Raw genomic sequence first — 20,946 nt, forward strand, 5'->3', positions numbered from 1 at the left:
AATGTTCGACCCATGTGAATTTTTAGAAATCTTTACTTCTCTACGGACGCGCTACCTTGGACATTCAAGCGTACTAGCTATGCTTGATAGTGAAGTTAGCATGATAGTCATGTGTCCAGCAGACGCTCTAGTCTAATACGTGTGCCTTAACCAATCTGACTTTGCCCAACAACATACCTACATCTCGACGGGGCACAAACACCAAGTGACATTCCATTGCATCCAAGCCAGCCAAAGCTTGCAGCTGTTCGTCGAGCTTTGGTGATTGACGTGGCTTGTTTGCAAGGTACCAAAGACGAATGGCTTGATATCTTGAGCTCGTAGAATCTATATCATTGCCGTTTGCAGGGATAGCTACCATGACTAACTGTAAATGCACCAAATCGGAAAAGAGCACTTCCCAAACCACTTGACAAAAATTGCTGTCTAATTCACCGTTCAACAGTACGATGCGATCGAACGTCAACATTAAAATCATTGTTGCGTGTCCCATCTCTGTGTTTTTGCTCAATCCCTGTCGGTGAGCATCTTCCACGTGATAGACGTAGCCTTCACCCAGGTGCGACCCCATTCGGACTCGCGATAGTAAGGCCTTGCCGGCGTTTTCACCTTTTTCCACGTATTCTACCAACAAGTCGTTGCCGTCCCCGGTGGAGGCGAACAGTCGCGGATTACGTGCCCTGACCAAGCCACCTACATGTCTAGCAGCGTTATATCGCAACCACGCGGCGGATGTTGCCATTCCTCCAGCGCAAACATAGAACATTCGTTGTACAATGGGATGCCGCCATGAGTGCAAGCCCCAATAAGGATGCCTAAGCCAACTTTCTTGTGTAGTCGCATCCGTTACATTGTGCTCTGCAGACGACAACGGGAACAGCTTTGCACCAACATTGTAGACTCCGTTTGATAGACTCATTAGTGCTGTCGCCAGAATGTCCCGAGTGGTAAAGTACCACGCCCGTATCAAAAATGTCGGTTTTGCCAGGCCAACAACCAAATCAAATACCCTCCAAATACTAATGTAGTGAGATTTCAAGGCCCGTAAGTGTTCTTCGGCCGTTCCGTATGAATGAGACACCGAGTAGGGTCGTAAAAAAAGTGGAAAGCCTTCAAAGGTCAACGCTGGTCGCATCCAGCGGGGCAACGAAAACGCGACTGGTAATGAACCTGACCAGCTCACTTCCGCAGCCGTAGCTGATATTCGTAATTTTTCGATATAGTATTTGTGCTGTGGTGGGGCGGGACTTAAGGCTGATTCCATGCGCTTCGAAATAACTCCTTTCGCCGTCAAAGGGCGAAATCGTGATCGAAGTTTAGAAGCAATTGCTGGTGTTGCCATGCAGTCGACGGCTGCATACAAGTCGTCTGATAATCGTGATTCGTGCGATTTGTCCGTGGCTATCGCTGAAGCGTTTCCGTCCACGGGCAGAGCAATCGTGAGAAGCTTTCGCAGCTCACTGTTACGCGATACAACGATTCGATCGAGGTCGTTTAGACTATACCCCATTTTCTTAACTTGTCTTGTCATCGCAATCGCAAACTCGGCCAACTTGCCGTCCACACTTATTATTGACGGTTCAGTAGATATTTCAATGCGTTCAATCATGGTCAGATCGCCAAACGCCGCACGCTGAACCAAGGGACGGCTCCAAGATATCGCAATCCCGTTATGCCTTCTATGCCGTCGCTTACGGGAACGTGACCCAAGTCGAACAGCAACTGGATAGGGGGATACCCACAAACAGTTGTCTACAACTACACTTCCAACACTCACGTCAGTGTTTTCCGCCAAGCTGTTGCGAGCTTGCTCAAAAAGGATATCTTCCAATTTGAGATAGATTAGCTCCTGTGGTGACCAGTCGACAACGCTTAGACCAATTCCGTGTGCCAGCTTCACGGTAATTGAATAGGGGAAACTGGCAGAGGGCCTTTGATAACTTGGAAGTTGATCGTCTTCACACTCTCCATGTATGGGCCCCCCGTCATCAGAGGTTTCGACGATTCGAAGGACTTTGGTTGGACCATCGGCAAGAACTTGGGCTGATAGGTTATGTTCAAGCTTTCGCACAGTGCCCGGTGTTAAGCTATCAAGAGCAAAGATTCCCAGGTTTCTTGCATTGCCGTCCCCGCGATTGGCGCTGAAATTGACAGCCTTCACGAGAACAGATTTGCGACGTGACTCAGGCTCGTCCCAAGCAAACTCTAAGCTATGAAATGGCAAAATCACGGTGTCTTTGGAACCTTCTCTGCCAAAGCCACATACGCACATTATCGAAGGATTTTGGAAAATTTTTATGGGAAACATGCTCTTGTTTTCGATACGACAGGGCAGGTGGAGTGCAGGTCGAAAGATGACTGTACATGTGCCAGATGCTTCGCGGGAGACACACTCAACTGTTACGCCAATAGACTCGTCTCTAATGGTATGTCTTAAATGGAAAGTCATCTCCACTCTTCTTTTGGATGTGACGTGAAAACGTCCTGACCATTCCCACCCATATTCTTTTGGTCGAAATGACACGAAACGTGAGTCTTCGATATGGAACGGCTTTTGCCAACAGTCGGATTTCACGACACATGGAGCACCTCGACTTAGACCACAGGTTTTGATCTCGATGTCGCGTCCGAGCTCGTTCAATATTGAGTACCGACAAAAAAAGTGCATAATCTTTGTTCCCAAGAGACCTCCGAGGGATTCAGGGGCTCGAACAAGACGAGAACGAAGGGCGAAGGGTTCGAAAGAATCGTGATCCGTATTTGAGTGATCATGGACCGAGCTTCGCCTTGCTGGTTGGACGTATGTGTCGTGATACGAGCCGAATCTTCGGGACAAGGAAATTGTGTCCGACCATGGAGCTGTGTTTGGGTTGAATCCAGTGGCTCGAGATGCACGTCGGCGAACATTCATCTGGCGTGACTCTTCTTCGCCAGCCATCAAAATTTCGAACAAACCTCTTGACGGCAGATACATGAGGTCGCTGTCATCTAGAAGCTCCCCAAGTCCATGTGTGGAAAAGGAGTCGTTCTCCATGCACGATAGAGACCCGGAAGGACCAATTTGTCCTGCAATAGGCTTTGTCAGCTTAAACTCAAGATCGAGACCAGAACTGTCCACAATCCAATATGGTGCGAAGATACTCAGGACTCGATTACCTGGCTGCAATCGCTCCGATAAAGGGCGAACATTTGATTCGTTTAAAGGCACTAACTTGTTATCGCCTTGGCTTGAATGTACCGACAAAGTGAGTGGAGTTCCCACTGAGTCCTCGAGTCTCAGCTTGTACATTGCTTTGATCTGTTTTCCTACTCGATTAGTCCCCGAGGACTGTTCTGGCACGGCTGAAAAAACAAGTACAGAATGGCTCCATTGCGGAAACTGCTTGCTCGGTCCTCCGTCTTTTTCGATGATCAGAATCCGGATATCAAAGAAGTCGTAAGGACCAACGCCAGTCCAACCAGCGAATTCGCCACATTTCAAAATACCAAGGTCTACCCATAAATTTGATGGTGGCGGTCCTTCCTCTAGCGATTGAGGTCTCGGTCGGGCCTGGACACAAATTGGCACGGGCAGATGGTTCCGGAACACAACTTCTGGTCTTATTAAGACCATTCTTTGCTCTGGAACGTCCATCACAGTTTTTCTTCGCTGGTACGCCGTCGCTGAAAGTGAAATCGATCCGATTCTAAGAGAGCACCCATTTAAGTACTGAGGGACATCATTGAACACTTTGCTTGGAAGCATCAAGGATGCCACGCGGAGATGGATCTCGTCGACGACCCCCTTCTCAAGTGAAGAACGTGTATACGGCTTTGGCAGTCGCATTAGGCCTTCGTATGGTCGGCTGCTAGGAACCGTGCTTAAGTCACTCTCGAGACAGCCGCTCACGGAAAGAACTGAGAAACAGCAGGAGCTCTCATGAACATACGGGACAAGGTCAACAGGGACAGGTACTGTCCTTCCCGCAGCAGAACCAAATATTTTGCTTTGTAAGCCTGGCACTAGAGACCGCCACAGCAGCGTCGAACTGTCACGATCTCGGGCCTCACAGATGATATCAGTTATCGACAAATTTTTTACAACAAGGGGAGATTCAACAGACACTACTTTCACTCCACCCTGGAGAGCAACGCGCACAATAACGCATCCAAGAGGCCTCGACCGATCCAGCCTTCCATCGGCTTCCCGCGATTCGATTCTGCGGTCGAGATGGTATTTGTTGAGGCCGACAGTGTCTACTGGAATCTTTGTTGTAGATTTGAAATAGAAACTCGAAGTTTTGGAAACACCACTGGTATGGGATGTGTTCTGATGTTCTCTCCCGCAGACATCTTCATCGCATCCAAGCTCAAGAAAAATAAAAGCTCTATGAGGATCGCAGGATTGTGACCGAGTTCTCTTGAGCGACAACGGTGCTTCCGAGCCGTCAGGTAAAATACATTTTGGTGCTTTCTCTCCACGGAACACGCGCTCAGGGTCAAGAACCTCATGGAAACGGATGGTCTAAGAGGGTGGAATGCATCAGTTGCAGGTGCAAAAGAAAGTGTGGCAATCTCAAATTTAAAAACTACGTACCAGGCCTGACTCATTCCGTACCCAATGGGGTGCCACTCCCCTGGATGCATCTACTTGGTCCTTTCGTATGTAGTCCCATACGTTTTCAATCAGGGCACCAGTTATATTGATGTTCAGCGGAGTGATGTCGGAGCCCAGCAAGGTTATAGACGCGTGCTTCTTTATCTTTTTCGCTTGCGATATCTTGTCTTGAGGATAGCCAAAGTGACTTACCCATTTCCGAGGTTGATCTGACGGCAAGCATTTTCTCGCATCGGTGCAGTGGAGCTCGTTTGTTGGCAAATATGCGCCCTGAACAGAACTTTCGGAGGAGTGAAGCAAGAGCAGATAACAAAAGTCGATATCACTTTGTAGCATCTCAGACGAATTAGTAACTCCTTGTCCAGAAGCTGAGATCCCCCCACGAAACGGTGACCGCAGGAGTCTTCCAATTTCTTGAAGTCTCCCTCCACCAGGACTATAGACGCTAGTGACAAAGCCGTCTTCAGTTGTGTAGTCGGATGCTGTAGCAGCGTGCTTACTAGGCAATAAAGTTGTCGGGCAACATAAATCCATTCCCCCGAAAATACTGACTTTCCAAGGCTCAATAAATGGTTCCCAAGCTACCAAGCGGCGGTTATGGTAATGAGCTGAAACTTCAAACATCGACCATGCTCCGAAAACGAAGTTCTGTCCTATTTTATCTGTCTGTTCGACATCCTGGAAAGTGCCACTTACAGGGAGATTTACTAGCTCTGTTGCACTCGACACCCCAGCGCAACCAAACGCGACACGCATCACTTCGAGTTTGATGATCGGGGACTCTGTCAATCGCGTTGCACCACCTGGGACGCACGTGAGTTGTATCCCTTCTCCACGAATCGAAGCAACCGATAGACCTTTCAGTAGCGCATCGACAATCGCATTGCAGCCAGAATCATTTGAATTTTCCTCAGAGAGCCTTTTGGGCCCAGAATTTTTGCTCAAAGCTTCAATTATGGGCCAAACGGTGAATTGAAATGCATCAGTCATGCCGCCAGAACTTTGCGCGATGTAAAGCAAAATGTCAACGAACTCAAATTTCATTTCGAATGCGTTCGAAAATGAAAACGTCTGAACAGACAATCGACCAGCACGTGACCACGCACCGGTTAATTGATGTAGAAGGCGAAAACTGAACTCATTTGAAATGCGTTGCTCACCCCATTGAGGCGGTGTAACAGAGAACTGGAGAACGTCAGTCTCTTCACCTTTATCTATACTTTTTATTGTCGTCCGGAGAACCTGGAACTGGTGCACCTCAGCTTCCAAATTTGCGGTAACAACGCTCGAAACTTGCTTCGTACTTGATTTTCCAGCAGTCAAGAAACCTTCAACACGCTGTTTCAGTTCAATTTCATCGAGAAACCTTTCAACCAAATGATCGGAGGACACAATCTCCAGTTGAAGCTCTATGTCAGCCCTCTGCCTCAACACGACAACGCCGATGCTTGTTCTGGGCGTCTCTCGAATAGCCTTGAGTATGTCTTGTGAGGACAGAAAGCATTCAAAAATATCCGATACAACCGTCACCGAATAGATTCCCACTGCTGTTGAAAGCGATCTCAATCCATGTCTTGAGGAACTAGATTCAGGCGATCGTAGTTTCCTCTCGCTCAGCGAAGGAATCGAAATCACAAATGATTTGATCGATTGGACGAGGCTCGGAAGAAAAAGCAAATGAACTGTTCCAATACTAAAATCGATCTCAAAGTACTTTTTGCCATCTGCTTCAGAGTTCTCGATTCTCATCATAAAGAAGCTGGGAAAGTGATTAATCGTACTTTCAATTCGAGATTTAAGCTGTCTTTCGGCTCGACTTCCGTACAGAGCTCTCATACCAGGTGGAGAGGACATATCGTCAATGCAAAGTGTCTTTAAACCACACGCAAAGCGTTTGGCCTTGCCTCTCTTCTGCCAACTAGCACAAAGGTAGTCTAGCGAAAGAGCGAGAATTCTGGAATCGGCATGAGAGCTAAGTAATCGAGTCTCTGGATACAAGGATATGATCAAAGTTTCGCAAGTCAGATCAAGGTAAAGGCGTCCGATTTGATCTTCCGATCCAGGCCTAGACACCAATTGCTGTGACCGTCGAATAGTTGCTGAACATCTAGCTAAATCTTCCAATGCCGAATGTAGGAGTCCAAGTCTCGAAGGCGAGATGTTTATCCGGGTGGACGACAGCGCGACTGCGATAGAAATAGGCAGTTTGTCTTGAAAGTAGTCGACCTTCCACGTAATTCGCCCAGTGGGTGTACTAAGGGTAGTCTGGTCGCTCCAAGGAGAATCTTTCGGTAGCGTGAAGGGAGCGAACTGCATAGCTTTGGGGAAAGCAACCAGGTCTATGTGTATCGATATGGGTTCAAGGACGGGAAGTTCCTCAGTTACGACAGAAATGGAGAAGTCTGCGATAGTGAATTTAACTTCAACTCCAAACTTCCCTTCACGACATTTTGTGGTACTAGGTTGAAGCGAACAGTTTAACTTCGCTGTAGCCATCAATACCATCTGGTTTTCTCTGCCAGTTTCAAGAAAAGCCCCCGAGCTTTCGAGAGTCATCAAAAATTTCTTCATCGAGACATCAACGCGCCAACGCACCGGTACCGAAGAGAGCAAACTAGAATCACCGGAGTCCACTGTGTGAAGCGAGGGACGTCCCACGGTGGGACACTTTCCAAACGCCTTTGTCGCGAAGGAGATTGATTTCGACAGTCGAAAAAGGGTGGAGAAGGACAGATGGGACTCCATGGAATCCATTCGTAAACCAAGGTGAATGTTGATTTCGTCGAGGCTAGAATGAAGGGCCATGGTGGATGACTGACCTACCACCCAACCACCCTGTTCTCCTCTAGGAACGATTTGCTGTCGAAGCCGCAATCTCAGTAAAGGATTGTAGAGATCTTGTTTCGCAACCAATTCATTCCCGACTCCACTATCTAGATCCTCTATGCTTAAAACCTGAAAGTTGCCAAGGCGTATGTCTAGCTGACTCCGATCTTGAAACTGCCGCCCGAAGCTAGCACCGCTAAAGTTTATATCCACTTCGGTCAATGCAGTGGCAGCAGCAAAATGCCCTTCCTCGTCCTCAAAGACGAGCCTCAGCGAAGAAATCCGAAGGCCTACATCAAAATATCCATCAAGCATTCGTTCTTGAGTCTTGGGCATTTTACGGTATACTTCAGTACTTGTAACTCGAAAAACTGAAGATAACGATGACATCTGTTGCTGGATCAAACGCAAGGAGTTGGTGTGACCTTTCAGCTCAATATCGCCGAAAGCTATCCGAATCTTGTCCATCTTTGACGACTTTCCAGACATCGCCTGTCTCTTTCTTTGCAGACAGACCGCCCCGCTTAAAAATTTGTTTTCCATCGATAGTGAAGAGATGAACTGAGGGAATAGCGACGGAAGAAGCTTCGAAGAAGTCTCACTGCTGGATCCGCCAACGATGAAGCACCGGTCCAGAGCTGGGTCCACATCGTTTTCATGAATTGCACTTACATTGTCGAGGCTAAAAGAATACCTCGAAGCAATAGCGCTTTGCCTCCGAACGAGGTTACTGTTGGCGATCTTGACAGCAAAGGTATTGGACGATTCAAGCGAACCGTCAGTACCTGAATTAACAACGAACCGAATTGAAACACAACGCAACGTCAACCAGATCTGAAGAAGATCACGATTTAGTCCACGAACAAGAGTGTGTTCAAGGTTTGCATCAGTATCGGCGAAAGTAGGCTGCTTCCGAGTTTGTAGTAAGGCTGATGCTACCTCAATCGATCTTGACACGCGCCCGGAACGATTGCTCTTCAGTGGCGTTCCTTCGTTCTCGTCGCTGGATGAGATTTTAATTTGGTACAAAAGATCTTTATGTGCATCACGCAGAGCTTGCAACTCTGCTGTAGCTCTCCCAAGTTCGAGACGGAGCGCCTTGCGCATCGTCAAGCTCCGTTTCACTTCATCAACTGACACAAAACTGCCAACGCTAGATGAGACACCCGTGCCATATATTTTGTCTTTCAAACGATGGACATTGGAAACTGCCTGGATTATATCTGTTTGTACGTTTTCGGAAAGTGTCAACAAGTGGCTCAATGAATAGGCAGAATGAAAGGAGTAATCATCCTCTTCTTCATCGAGACCACCTGACTCATCAGCCTCTTCTAACATAGCAAGGTTCTCAGCACTTAAGTAAATGTTCCCGTTTCCTTGGTTCGTGAGGCGACGCCTCGCCAACGAACTTTCGGATAGTGAAGATACGTCAGAAACAGATCTCGGGCGTCGACGTCGGCTTCGAACACTTTTTGTAACAGACTTGACACCTTCATCCAGTAAGTTCGTAGTTTCTGACACCCAATGCTCTTTGAAGAGAGCATCTGCATCGGGGGAATTAAATGACTCGCTCTCCAATGCATCGAAGAAACCATTTTCATCAAAGTCATCATCAGAAACATCTACTTCTGACAGAAGGTTGGGTAGAATGGACTCTACTCCCAAGTTCGATGTCAGCAATAGAGTTTTTGATACCTTAGTGGACAAAACCAATTTCCAGACATTGAAAAAGCGTCCTAGAGCAAACACAATCGGCTCTGAAAGATCTACAGAAATATCCTCCATATCGCAGAATAGCTTTAGGCGGCATAATGTATGGTCGGCGGGAATGATTGATTTGTGGATTGCCGCACGCATGTCGACCGGATGACATATCCTGTGCACATCTCGCGAAGTCCCACCTAAGACAACAGTCCCAGTGACGAGACGCATTTCGAAAACATCGTAAAATATTGCTTCCATTTGACCCCGATATTGGTGCCGGTAGGACCGATCGCTGTCGGCGCTAGCGATTGAAGTGACTTTCGTTGAAAATGGCAACCTTGTCGGGTTGATAAGGTTCAGATTGTCGTCTGCGCGATCCATATTTTCCGTGAATCCTAAACGTACGTAGTCTGTCCTCGTTGGCGATGTCGGAAGCTCTATGGCTGCTGTAGAAAGCCGTGGAGGAGTTTTGAAGGAAGCGACATCGCGTGAAATGAGCGGATTTCTCTGCTGATAGGAAAATCGGCGATCCTTCGAAAGCATTCGGTCATCCATCTCAGCAAAAGTGGACAAGTTACTGGATCCAAAAGAGGCGAGCCTCTCAGTTCTTACGTATGCTTGTCCTAAATCAAACACAAGTTCACAGCCTTTTCCATCGGAAACCCGGATGATCGGACATTCAATTTCAAGATTTATATCAATGTTTCGATGCTGATTCACTGCTGTCCGTGCTTTTGCCACGAGGCTTAGCCGATCTGAGGCCCAAGAATTGATGTTAGCCATGCTTAGCTCGGACCAGAACGTTGCCATTTGCTGAAGCTGAGGGACAGGCTGCATCAGGCGCTTGAAGCAAGGTAACCAAATATCCTCGGGCGAAAAGTGAGCCTCGGTACACTCTATCCTTGCTTGAACTTCGATATGAGATTCATCAGAGTCTTCGGCGTTCTTCCTGACTACCAAGGAAAATACTGGTCCAACAGAGCCGTCGAGACGTTTTGAATCAAACAAGCCAATTCCTGGTTTGTGTATTCGTTTTACCAAAATATTTTCGCGCCGCGTCGAGCTCACTTCTGAGACGATAAAGTCAAGGAGCGACATATTAGATATGATAGTCTCGAAGTCCTGCAGTAGAGAAAGTCGGCCGTCCAACACTGTAAAAGAAATTTCAAGAAAACATTCCTGTATTCTACGCAATGGTTCAAGGTCAATTGTTGAACTCACTGGTGAATACAACAGCGTTCGGCCGTTTTCAATTCTTATCTCAGAAGATAGAGCGACACAAAATTTGCCACTGGAAGCATCTGACCAATTTTTTTCCGAAGTGCTCCTTTGTTGCCAATACGAAAGCAATCGTTCGTATTCCTCCTCCGCTTCGTCATCTCCACTGACTAAAGTAGACATTGTCCGTCTAAACCAATTTGTTCTTCCATTTGTAGCTTGTCCGCTGTTCTTCAATCCCATCCGCTTGCTGACAAGCAGACGGAAAAGCAAAATATCGTGCACATCCAAATCACCAAGAACCCCGTTGTCGAGGTCCTCTAGTTCCTGAGACTCCGTGGCACTGAGAGGTGCTAGAGAAAGTTCAGTAGCAAGTGAGCTACGCTCTATAGGAGTGTATGGCATTGCTATTTCGACTCGCAACATCCGTTCATAGAGGTAGCAGTATCTCTTCCGCTGTTCAAACCTTCGACGGAAACGTCCCCAAGACCAACGCAGTCTATTTTCTCGTATTTCATACCGAACGACCGCAACCGCGTACTGCCACCAGGCTTTTGGATCTTCTGTGACTGGGCTTGACGGACGGAAACGCCGATAGTGCTTCTTCCGGTAATTGTGCTCTTTGAGGTCGTGGATAAGACGGATTATTTGATAGATTTGAAAGTCGCGTAAGCCCAACGTTAGTTCCGGAACTTCAATGATCACTTCCAGTGCGGGGCGCGTTTCAAAATCTCTGGGGTCAGTGGAAAATGATAAATGTACAGACGCGTCAATGGGAACTATCAGGTACGTGTGTTTCGGAGCGTTCAGAGGGTTGCTCGCCTGGAGCGTTGGCATTCGTCGGGCAACGGAGCGATCCAAAGCTCGGCATATTTGATCAGTTGGCAGGTGGCCTAGAAACGTCTGCTCAACTGGCAATCCATTCCTAGGCTTTTCAACAGGATTCCAGTAGATTCCGACGTGATTCACCTGAACAACTTTCCGAATTGCCTCCTCGCTTGATGGCGTAACATCTTGCTGCAAATGCAAACTTTCGCAAACCATGCCACAAGAAAATGCATGATTGGAATCTTCGTAGCGAATATGCACATTTCGAATATGGACCTGGAGACTTTCCGCGAGCTGTTGAAGAAGCCCCTCTCGCAAGCGCCGTTTCAATGTTTCGGCAAAGGTGCTCTTGTCCGTGTCTCTTTGTAAGCCCGCCTTGAGTATTTTTTGGCGCTGAGCAATTCGGTCTGCAGCGATTGCCATGTCGTCAAAATCAAAAAAGGATTTAGCCAAACAATGGACTCCGTCTATTAATACTACAACCTCGGCGGCTTCGTTTCGTTGGCCCGAGCTTCGCATCGTACCGCTACTAAAACTGAGCTGACTCCATGGAATTGTAATTTCTAGACGTGAAATGTGAAGCTGCTGTATTCTAACGGGAATACCTTTCTGCGCTAGCAAAGGATTTATCTGGTCGATATTGACGTGAAGATCCTGAAGACTGACCAAACCAGACCAGACTCCCATAGTAAGGGTTTCATTATTTTCGACGTCGAAGTACTTGGCAAGAAACCGTTGCAGTATCTTCCCGGCTAGACGTTCCAGCATCGTTAAGAGCTAATTCACGCTGAGTCTTAAGGGGAGTCAACTTTGCGAGCAATACAGGTCTTACAGTCTTTGCGCCCTCTTCACACATTGGTCACCTTTTGACAGCCATCAGATAGCAAGGAGAGAAATTTTGCGTTTGTGAGAAGGCTCTCTCATAGCGTGAAGGAGACGCACACTCATTTCGATTTGGGCAGTATTATCGTATACATGTCATCTTGAATATATTTACCAAATTAACATCTTCTACGACACAGAGAGAGAGAAAGATTCCCAGTCAGTTACTTACATTACATTAATTCGCCGCCGGGCCTTGCAGTGAGAGGAGGGTTAGGGTGCCACCGCTTTTTCGTGACTGTCATTCCTCACCGTCAAAACAGTCGCAGTTGCGTCTGTTCTCGTCCCGAGGCTAAATAAACCGACAATCGCAATGCCGTGCCGTGCCGTGCCCATTCCACTGTGTCAATGCATTCATTGTAAATACGTCCAGAAGGCTCCAATTGTAATAGACAGAGAAACACCAAATCAGCAGACGGTCAGCTCACTAGTGCTGGAGCCAAGCCTAAATGTATAGTTCTCGCTCCGTAAATTGTCTGCGGCACAGGCAGATTTTGTCGAAAGGAAACTGTGCTACCCCGCAACGATCGACAAATACGTTTTTTCAAAACTTCCAGCAAAAGCTACCGGTGGTCAGCCACAGATCTGCATTCTACCAATTTCGCTACCTCTCTTCCGCTGCGGCAAACATGTCTAAAGATGTCGCGTTTGCTGCGGCAGGTGCTACAAAGAAAACAACAAGTGATAGTTCGAATATATTCATTGACAATATTGGGACTATTTTCCTCTCCGCGATTGGCTTAATTGTTGCCTCCTTGGTAAGGTCTTCGTACGGGACATCAAATAAGAACAAGGTTCGGGATGCTATCGAGGAAGAAGCAGCAATTGATCCCCTGGAAATGGATGACTTGCGCATCGCCAACTCCGAACTGAACCTATCCGTATTTTCCAAAGTGTCGAATGACTTGTTTGACGTTTTTCCTGACGGCCAAGCGACGTATCATGATTTGGTATATCAGGTTCGCCAATCGCTACAACATCAGGTGGATGCGAACGATAAGTTGGGCATGGTAGGCACGATCGAGTTTGGGCATATTTTGGATAGAGTGACTTTGGGAGCTCTACGGAAGCACCAGCAATCAACGGATGAACCGCAACCCCTCCTTTTCTGGTTGACGGCCCTATCTCTGGCTCTGAACGCTCCTGTTCCGGACCGCATCCAAATGCTATTCAAAATCGCTCACCAGCAACACGAAGTAGTGACAATTGACGAAGTTCGCAGGATGGTTGGGTATCTACAAGATACTTGCCAATTAGTTCCAGAAGCACAGATTATTGCCACGGACAAGAAATATCCGACACAGCAATATCGCTGCGGGACGCCTCACGAAATAGTCAGCTGGGAAGGAGCGACGGATGAAGAGTGGATGTCGACGGGTTTGCAGCAATTTTACGATCCAAGTCTGTGTGCGCTTGGGGAGAGTGCTACCACAAAAAAAAATTTGTATAACTGTAAGTATATATTTCTGTTTCGAGGAGAGATTTGTGTAGAAAGACACTTCCAGAAATCTTTTGGTACACTTGAGAATATTCGGCAAAATCGATCAATCTGTGGGTTCATCGAAACCATACCCAAACTGGACGACACCAAAACGACCATTGACCATCCAGTTTTCATCCATTTTGGAGGCGCGCTCTACTTGATTGGCATCCATGCCGCATCCTAGCTCAGCCTTCAGAGTTCGTAGCGCGCACACCGGGCAGGGAAAGTAAGCCCCGACAACCTCCTCGAATGGTGCGGTATAATGCCAACGACGGTCACCCAGAAGACGTCGATAGTTGGCGTCACCCTTGACAAAGGCTAATTCACACCGCGAGGACATGTCTGCTCGAAGATGTGCAGAAATTTCCCACATGGCAGCACCCTGAACCCAAAAGCTATTCTCGCTACATTTCCATTGACCTGTACTTAGAAACTTGTGCCACACGAGACCAGCTTTGTGAGCATTCGGGAATTTATCCATATCAATATTAACATAGTGTTCAACTGTCTGGAGGAGGTCCTTTTCGAGCGCGTCCGACACAAAGGTTGGATGAGATTTGAGTTGAAAAGTGACGGTTTTCGCAATACCGGACTCCACCAAGTGCTGTGCCAATGCCAAATCTGTGACGAGCTCAAAGCCGGCGTTATCCACAATAATATCCACCATACCGCCCCCTTTGGATCGTAGCTTGTCACAGTGGGCTGCCAAAACTTCCGTATCGTCGTGCAAAAGATTTTCGGTGGCAGCGTCCAGGATCTCAGAAAAGACATCTTGATCTGCTGTAGACGCATCCGCTGGCCATAGGCTCAAGTCCATTTTGTTGCCCCACAAGGCAATAGATACCGCAATTTCGATGCCCGCAGCATTCTTGGGGAGATCCGGAATCTTTGCCAGCATAGCTTCCGCTGACGTTACAGAAGACGACAGGCCCGCATCTTTCTGTGAGGAAAATGGATCATACATATACCCCGGGGACTCTGGATTCCAATAGTCCAAGCACTGCATCAATTTTCGATAAACATAGAACTCTGTGACCATCCAGGGAGCGGACAACCACGTATCATCCTTTTCAACAAAAGGACTCACAATATTCATCCACTCATTCCATTCTTGCTTGCGTTCTTCCGATGCGTCTTCCGATAGGGGATCCAAATACGTCAGCTTGGTGTCGGCGGCAGTCTGGAGCTCCAATCGCAATGCTTCGAAACGTTTTTTGACGTCAATGAAGGCAGGTTGTGACCAAATTTCCCGATTGTCGTCCCATGTGCGTTGTAGGATTTCGGCATCAATCCGGCGGCTCATGGTATCATACGCCCATGTGCCTGGAGTGATCGAAAAGATCGGCTCCGGCAGGGAAAGCCGAGGCATAGGTTTGCTGTCGGTACTGCTGATGGATGCCATTTTGAAATTTGACGAAGAGAGAAAACGTGATGATGGAATGAAAGCGAACGGCCAAGCAAGAGCAACGGAATAGAGTGTGTTGACGATCAAAACCAAGGAAATATGAACGCAACGAATTCCAAGTATTGTGGGCATTCTTGAGACAGCAGATGTACCCCTTTTCGTTCGTGAATGGAAAGAAGAGACGTTGGCGACCCACGGCTTTGTTCCTTCCAGAATCTTCTAAACTTACTTTCCAACGACCGGCCAATTGCTGTACAGCGCTCGGTCGGGATAGAAGGCCAAACTCGTGTGGAAACATCTTCCATTGCGCAGTCATAGACTATGAGCGCAGACCTGAAATTGAAACGTCATTAAATAGGGTTGGGGTACCAAGCTGTAATATTCTACACCGCAAGTGAAACCCATTTGGTAGGAACTTACTGTAACATAAAACTTCAAGATGGGTTACAGTTACATGATTATATGTTCACTTCTTCCAGGAAATGCACTCATACAATACGCCTTATGCTCCGAACTCAATGAATAAATCCCCTCTGGTTACAGCTACTCATAGTTCAGGCAGCCGGATTGGTTGTCGTACTGTCTGTCTTGGAGGCAATAGTGCTCACCCGCCCTTTTTGGAAAGTGGCTTGCTAGTTATAACTAAGATCCTCCAGGGTTGCCATGGAAGGTATTTTGGTCGCTGTAAGCAAAAGACGAATCAGGCCCTGCCGGAAAGCCAGAAATATCCCCACTCCCTCCTCCGCTTCCATAAGGTGGTTGCTGACCTTGAGCTCCAGACATTTGCATGAGTAGCTGCTGCTGTTGAAGCATCTGTAATTGCTGCTGTTGTAGATGTTGTTCAAGCTGGAAAGCCATGGGGTTCTGGTTTTGCATCATGTGCTGACTGTTATCTTGCTGCGGGAATGAATTGCCCTGCATCATAGACCCTGGGAAAAATTGAGAGTTGGTCTGTCCCATCCCCATGCCAAGTCCACCAGTCCCTATACCAGCAGGAAGTCCGGACGACCCGTAGAATTGCGAAAAGTTCGCTCCAAGTCCCATCATTGGAACGTTCATCGCCGGATTAAGCATACCTTGTTGAGCGCGCAAAAGTTGTTCCATATCGAAATTCCCCGACCCTCCCATAGCGGCACTGTTTGAACCTCCCATTGTAGAAGCGAGACCCGGTACCATCTGCTGCATATCCCCTTGCGGGTTCGACTCAAACATTGTCTTTCTAGCCGCTGCCGCAGCGGCTTCCTCTTCGGCTTTTTGCGCTGCCGCTTGTTCCTTTTCCAGACGAGCGCGTTTTGCGACATTAATATGATACTTATCCATCTCCCTGCGGTAGTTATCCATTTGATCTTTCGCTTCGGCTTTGTATCGAGCAAGTTCAATCTCGGGCAATTCCTTCCACCGTTTCCCGATTGTTTTGGCCATAGCTTCGAACCCAATACGTTTTGGAGCGTCGTCGCCCTCACTCGCTACATCTCCCGTCAACATACGCACCCTTTCTTCCTTAAAAAAAAGATTGTAAGCACTCAGCGGACGAGGCGGCATGTCTTTGGGCTTCTTGGAACGAAACCTTTTATTTTTTGTAGCTTTCTTCGCCGACTTAGCTTTCCCTTTCGTCACCTTTGGTTCTGCCTTCTTGTCTGTAACAACGGGATCTTTGTCGCCATCATCGGACTGTGCAGCCGATGCGTTACCGGACATGTTACTGGTGACAATGCCGAAATCAGACGGGTTGGACGTGGTGGTCTAAGTTTGTGCGTGCATCCAAAAAAATTTGCACCAGTCGTTGCGCTGTTGTCGGTTGGTCCAGTTTTCGAGAGCGCAGCGTCGGCACGTGCAGATAAAAACAGTATTGAACTGGATTGGAAAATAGAGAAGCGTGCCCAAACAGTACCGAATCTCTGTAGACACGTACACAATGTCATTGCGATACTGTTTTCAAGATGCTGATTCGGCAAATAAGAAAAGAAAGAAGCGGGTCGGCGCGAGTATACCATTGTAGAACTCGACAAAATGGCTCGTTAATCTATTTTCTTTGAAACGTACTTTTTTCGAAAAATGATGGTATATGGCAATTAGGTTTCACGTCGAGTTCTGTATTATACTTTTCGCAAAAGTTAATTTAAAAGTCCTTCCTGCACAAGCCGTGCCTCTTCCGTTAAATTCTCATATCAACCAAAATTGGCGGATTCTCTGTTTTGCCACGAACATAGATGTCGTCTGCCCGCCGACATATGGGATACAAAGTCGTGCTTCCGATTTGGGACTTAGTAATTATGATCCGCTGGCGAATTTTTGGCTTTCGAGACAGATGTCCAATGTAAAACTGCATAGCGCAAATGGGAGCATGACATCACATTCTGCTATACATTCACAATACCACAATCCTCCGTAACCGTAAATGATCCATACAATTTCAACAATAATTTGAGTCATGATTTTTTCAAGTATTATGAAATGCCGTGAAAACTTTAATTGGACTACCTACTCTCTTGATGGTGAGCTAATGGATCAGTGGAAAGCTTAACAGAAACCACTCAACAAGACTTTTCAAGTAAGATGCCGTTGCAAAATTGGACTGTTGCTTTTGCCACAATGCACATCCCAACCAAGCAGAAATGTGTCCAAAACCAAGAATTCTTTCTTTCCAAACAAATTTTTGATGGTCCTGAGTCTGCATTGATGAGATAACGTAGCCTGTCTGAATTCTTGTCCAATCCTAGTGTGCGTGTTTCAAGATGCTGAAGACACTCTGCGCAAAAGTACTTTAAGCCAGTCATGTGCTACTATTCTAGCGAATGATTCTCTTGTGTGACAGCATACAGAGTCTTTTGTTGACCCTGTCCCTCCTTGTGCACATGAAGATTTCTTGTACTATCTGCAAAATCATCAGGCCAAGCTGTAGCATTTTATGCATTGTTACAGTTCTTTTTTGAGGAAGATCATCTGGTGAAAATCAAGATTTGCTAACTGTATCAAAGATGGGGCCTGATTGCTTTCTTAAGTAGCGGCAATTAATTAAGTTTTGTAAAAGATGGTTCTTCTCCTTCATATGGCAACCTTCATTCGTCAAAATGGAACATTCCCCAAAATTCAGTTCTCTTGCTAAAGACTTTGTGGGAGTTTCTTGATTCCTTTCCATCTCAAAACCCTTCAAAGAGATCTTGCAAATTCTATAGGTAGCAGAAAGCTTTAGCAAGTTATGATGGCGTCGATGGTTATGGTTTCTGTTTCCCTCTGAGGTGAAGCTAGCAGCAATATAAAAGGTAAACACCATTTGATTCAAAAATGTAAATACATTATTTAGGATCTATGGCGCGCGATAATTGCTACTGCTTACAGTTAGAAACCACCAGCGCCCCACCCTTGTTACTTTGTTAATCCTGATATTTGCCGGTTTAGCGGGTTTGCGGCTTCATCGAGGCCGCGTTAGTGAATTTCCTCGTGTTTTCATGTGGATCGACGTACAGGCAGATCGCTGTCGCCAAGCCAACGAAAAATTGTCTGATAACGAGATCTGAGAAATGTTTCACTGGACATCCCACTGATCTCATTTTCTGCCTGAGGAAGTGTCCGATAGAAGGGCCCATTCACCATGGCGGCACAGCCAGCCGTAAGCCAAGGATCTACTCTTTTTGACTCAGACAACGAGGATGGACGGGTTTTCAAGGTAAACACGAAGTACGCCAAAGAGTACGAGTCCCGGAAACAAAAAGAGGAGTTGAGGCGAGTGCAGTTTCAAGGTGATGATGACGATGGCGAGAGTACTGACTCTTCTGAAGACGAAGACGCAGAACTCCTTACTGCCAAGCTGGACACGAATATAATAAAGACGATTAATATACTGCGAAGCAAAGACTCTCGTATTTACGACCCTTCCGTAAATTTCTTCGACAACGCAGAAGACAGTGAAGAGGACTCACTGCCTACGAAAGAGTCAAAGTCGAAACCGAAGCGCTACAAGGATGTTGTCAGAGAACAGATATTGAAACAAATGGACGAAGATGTGCCAATTGGAGAAGAAAACGATAATGATTACGGGGTTCTGGCATCCGACGAAGCGAAATCTCGACTCGCCTACGACAATCGCCAGCAAGAACTACGAAAAGCCTTCGTCGACTCCACGACCGGCAAAAAGGGCTATGGCATCGATGACGACGGAGAAGATAGCGACGATGATTCGGATACCTTCTTAGTTGTTAAGAAAGTTAGCAAAGGAATTACGGAAGACGAAGATACCGCAGAAGCCCGTCAGGAATTTTTACAAGAGATGGAAAAGCTTGAAAAGACGGCGCGCGACGACAACCGCGATTTCGTCGACCCAAAAGGCGAAGTAAAAGACGGCGAACGCTTTTTGCTTGATTTTTTCAAGCGACGTAATTGGCTAGAGAGAGATAATGGAGATAGCGGGCCGGACGGAAATAGCATAAAGGGCATTCAACCCCCCAGACCGATTGCGGGCGATGGAAACGAATCAGAGAACTCACTGGAACAGCTGCACAAGACGGACGACTTTGAAGCGCAGTATAACTTCAGATTTGAAGAAGCTGCAGCGAAATCACAGTCAGGTGCGGATTTCTCAATCATCGGTTACGCCCGCGGGCAAACAATGAATACGCTCCGTCGTAAAGACGAAAGTCGTAGAGATAAAAGATTGAGTCGTAAAGATCGCAAAGTAGCTGATCGAACAGCCAAAGAAGAGCAGCTGAAGCGCCTGAAAAATGCCAAGAGACAAGAAATGGAAGGAAAATTGAAGCAAGTTAAGTCAGTTCTTGGTGAGGTTGAAAATCGTGGCGAAGCAGTGGACGAGGCTGCAATTCTGAAATTGCTCGAGGGTGATTTTGATCCTGAAGAATTTGAGGTACTGATGGAGAAAACGTACGGCGAAGATTTTTACGGAAAAGAAGATTCGGAATGGCAGAATGATAAGGACGTGCGGGAGTCCTTAAAGCACGATGAGGACGGCGACCTTCTCGTTGGCGAGGGTGACTCCGACGGTGGCTTATACGATAACGTCGAAGAGGATACCGAAAGCTACAAAGATGGTCACGAAACGCCGGCCGATGAAAACGACGAAGAAGGATGGCCAGAGGAAGAAGAAGTTAGAGAAGAAATAGAAGAGACAGAGCTGGAAAGAACTGTGAAATTAAAAGTGGAAAACGAGCTATACAAACTGGACTACGAAGACATTGTTGCAGATATTCCCACTCGATTTAAGTACCGTCAGGTTGAAGCCAATAATTTTGGGCTCTCTACGGAAGAGATTCTGCTAGCCCGGGATACCACGTTGAAGCAGTTTGTTTCTCTGAAAAAACTGGCGCCTTATAACGAAGCCGGTGAGCATTTTGTGGGCAGTAGGAAACGGAGACGATTCCGCGATTTGCTCAAGCAAGAGTTGGAAGAGACCGTAAAAAGCTCCAAAGCTGTGGCGGAAGAAGGCGCCGACGAACCGGCAATGGAGGATCGAACGCAAACGAAAAAACGTCGCCGCCTGAAGAAAGGAAAGAAGGCTGAAAACGTACCTGGAGATGCTACCGGTACGGCCAATTCTGACATTTTGGAAAGATCGGAGGAGACCGACGAGGGGCCGAAAACGAAGCGGCGGCGAAGAAAGAAGCTGAAAAAAGAAGAACTAACCGATGGCAATCTCGAGAAGACGGAGAAAAAGACGAACAAGCATAGTATCAAGGCAAGGCTTGAGTCCGAAGCTCAAGAAGAAAACAAGGTTGATAAACGAAATCACCACACCAAGAAGCCAAGGCACAAGAAAAAAAAGTCCGGGATTGAAGGAGTATCGCATTCTCGACTTGAATCGTATGGGCTATAGATTTGTAAATCTAGACGACCTGTCTTTACAGTTAATTCAATTCCAACACTACCGCATAGTGTCAATTTTGGACAAATTGTATTTTCTGAGCCGTTGACTCCTCCGGGACCCGGAATCCTAAGCATGCCTGACGAAGGCCGGTGGTCGAGAAAAGTGTAGACCGAAATTGTTGACTGTGA

General features: G+C 46.9%; 5 protein-coding genes across 5 annotated transcripts; 2 read left to right on the forward strand and 3 right to left on the reverse strand.

Annotated features, from left to right (window-relative positions):
• Positions 1-51: 51 nt before the first annotated feature.
• Positions 52-11,941, reverse strand: PHATRDRAFT_44551 (predicted protein; the record flags this gene model as incomplete). The annotated part of the gene is made up of 3 exons (XM_002178559.1): positions 52-77; positions 178-4,504; positions 4,577-11,941. The coding sequence occupies 3 exons, from the start codon at positions 11,939-11,941 to the stop codon at positions 52-54; spliced, it is 11,718 nt and encodes a 3,905-aa protein (XP_002178595.1).
• Positions 11,942-12,431: 490 nt separating this feature from the next.
• On the forward strand, positions 12,432-13,415 carry PHATRDRAFT_44552 (predicted protein; the record flags this gene model as incomplete). The annotated part of the gene is made up of 2 exons (XM_002178285.1): positions 12,432-13,311; positions 13,395-13,415. Exons 1-2 carry the CDS (start codon positions 12,505-12,507, stop codon positions 13,413-13,415), a joined length of 828 nt encoding a protein of 275 aa, XP_002178321.1. The 5' UTR covers positions 12,432-12,504.
• Positions 13,416-13,599: 184 nt separating this feature from the next.
• On the reverse strand, positions 13,600-14,940 carry PHATRDRAFT_34014 (predicted protein; the record flags this gene model as incomplete). Its single annotated transcript, XM_002178560.1, has 1 exon — positions 13,600-14,940. One exon carries the CDS (start codon positions 14,938-14,940, stop codon positions 13,600-13,602), a length of 1,341 nt encoding a protein of 446 aa, XP_002178596.1.
• Positions 14,941-15,585: 645 nt separating this feature from the next.
• Positions 15,586-16,682, reverse strand: PHATRDRAFT_44554 (predicted protein; the record flags this gene model as incomplete). Its single annotated transcript, XM_002178561.1, has 1 exon — positions 15,586-16,682. The coding sequence occupies exon 1, from the start codon at positions 16,639-16,641 to the stop codon at positions 15,586-15,588; it is 1,056 nt and encodes a 351-aa protein (XP_002178597.1). The 5' UTR covers positions 16,642-16,682.
• Positions 16,683-18,463: 1,781 nt separating this feature from the next.
• PHATRDRAFT_44555 (predicted protein) lies at positions 18,464-20,800 on the forward strand. Its single transcript, XM_002178286.1, has one exon. The coding sequence runs from the start codon at positions 18,536-18,538 to the stop codon at positions 20,765-20,767; it is 2,232 nt and encodes a 743-aa protein (XP_002178322.1). The 5' UTR covers positions 18,464-18,535; the 3' UTR covers positions 20,768-20,800.
• The last annotated feature ends 146 nt before the right edge of the window (positions 20,801-20,946 follow it).

Source organism: Phaeodactylum tricornutum, chromosome 4, assembly GCF_000150955.2.
Source record: "Phaeodactylum tricornutum CCAP 1055/1 chromosome 4, whole genome shotgun sequence".
NCBI lineage: Eukaryota > Bacillariophyta > Bacillariophyceae > Surirellales > Neidiaceae > Phaeodactylum > Phaeodactylum tricornutum.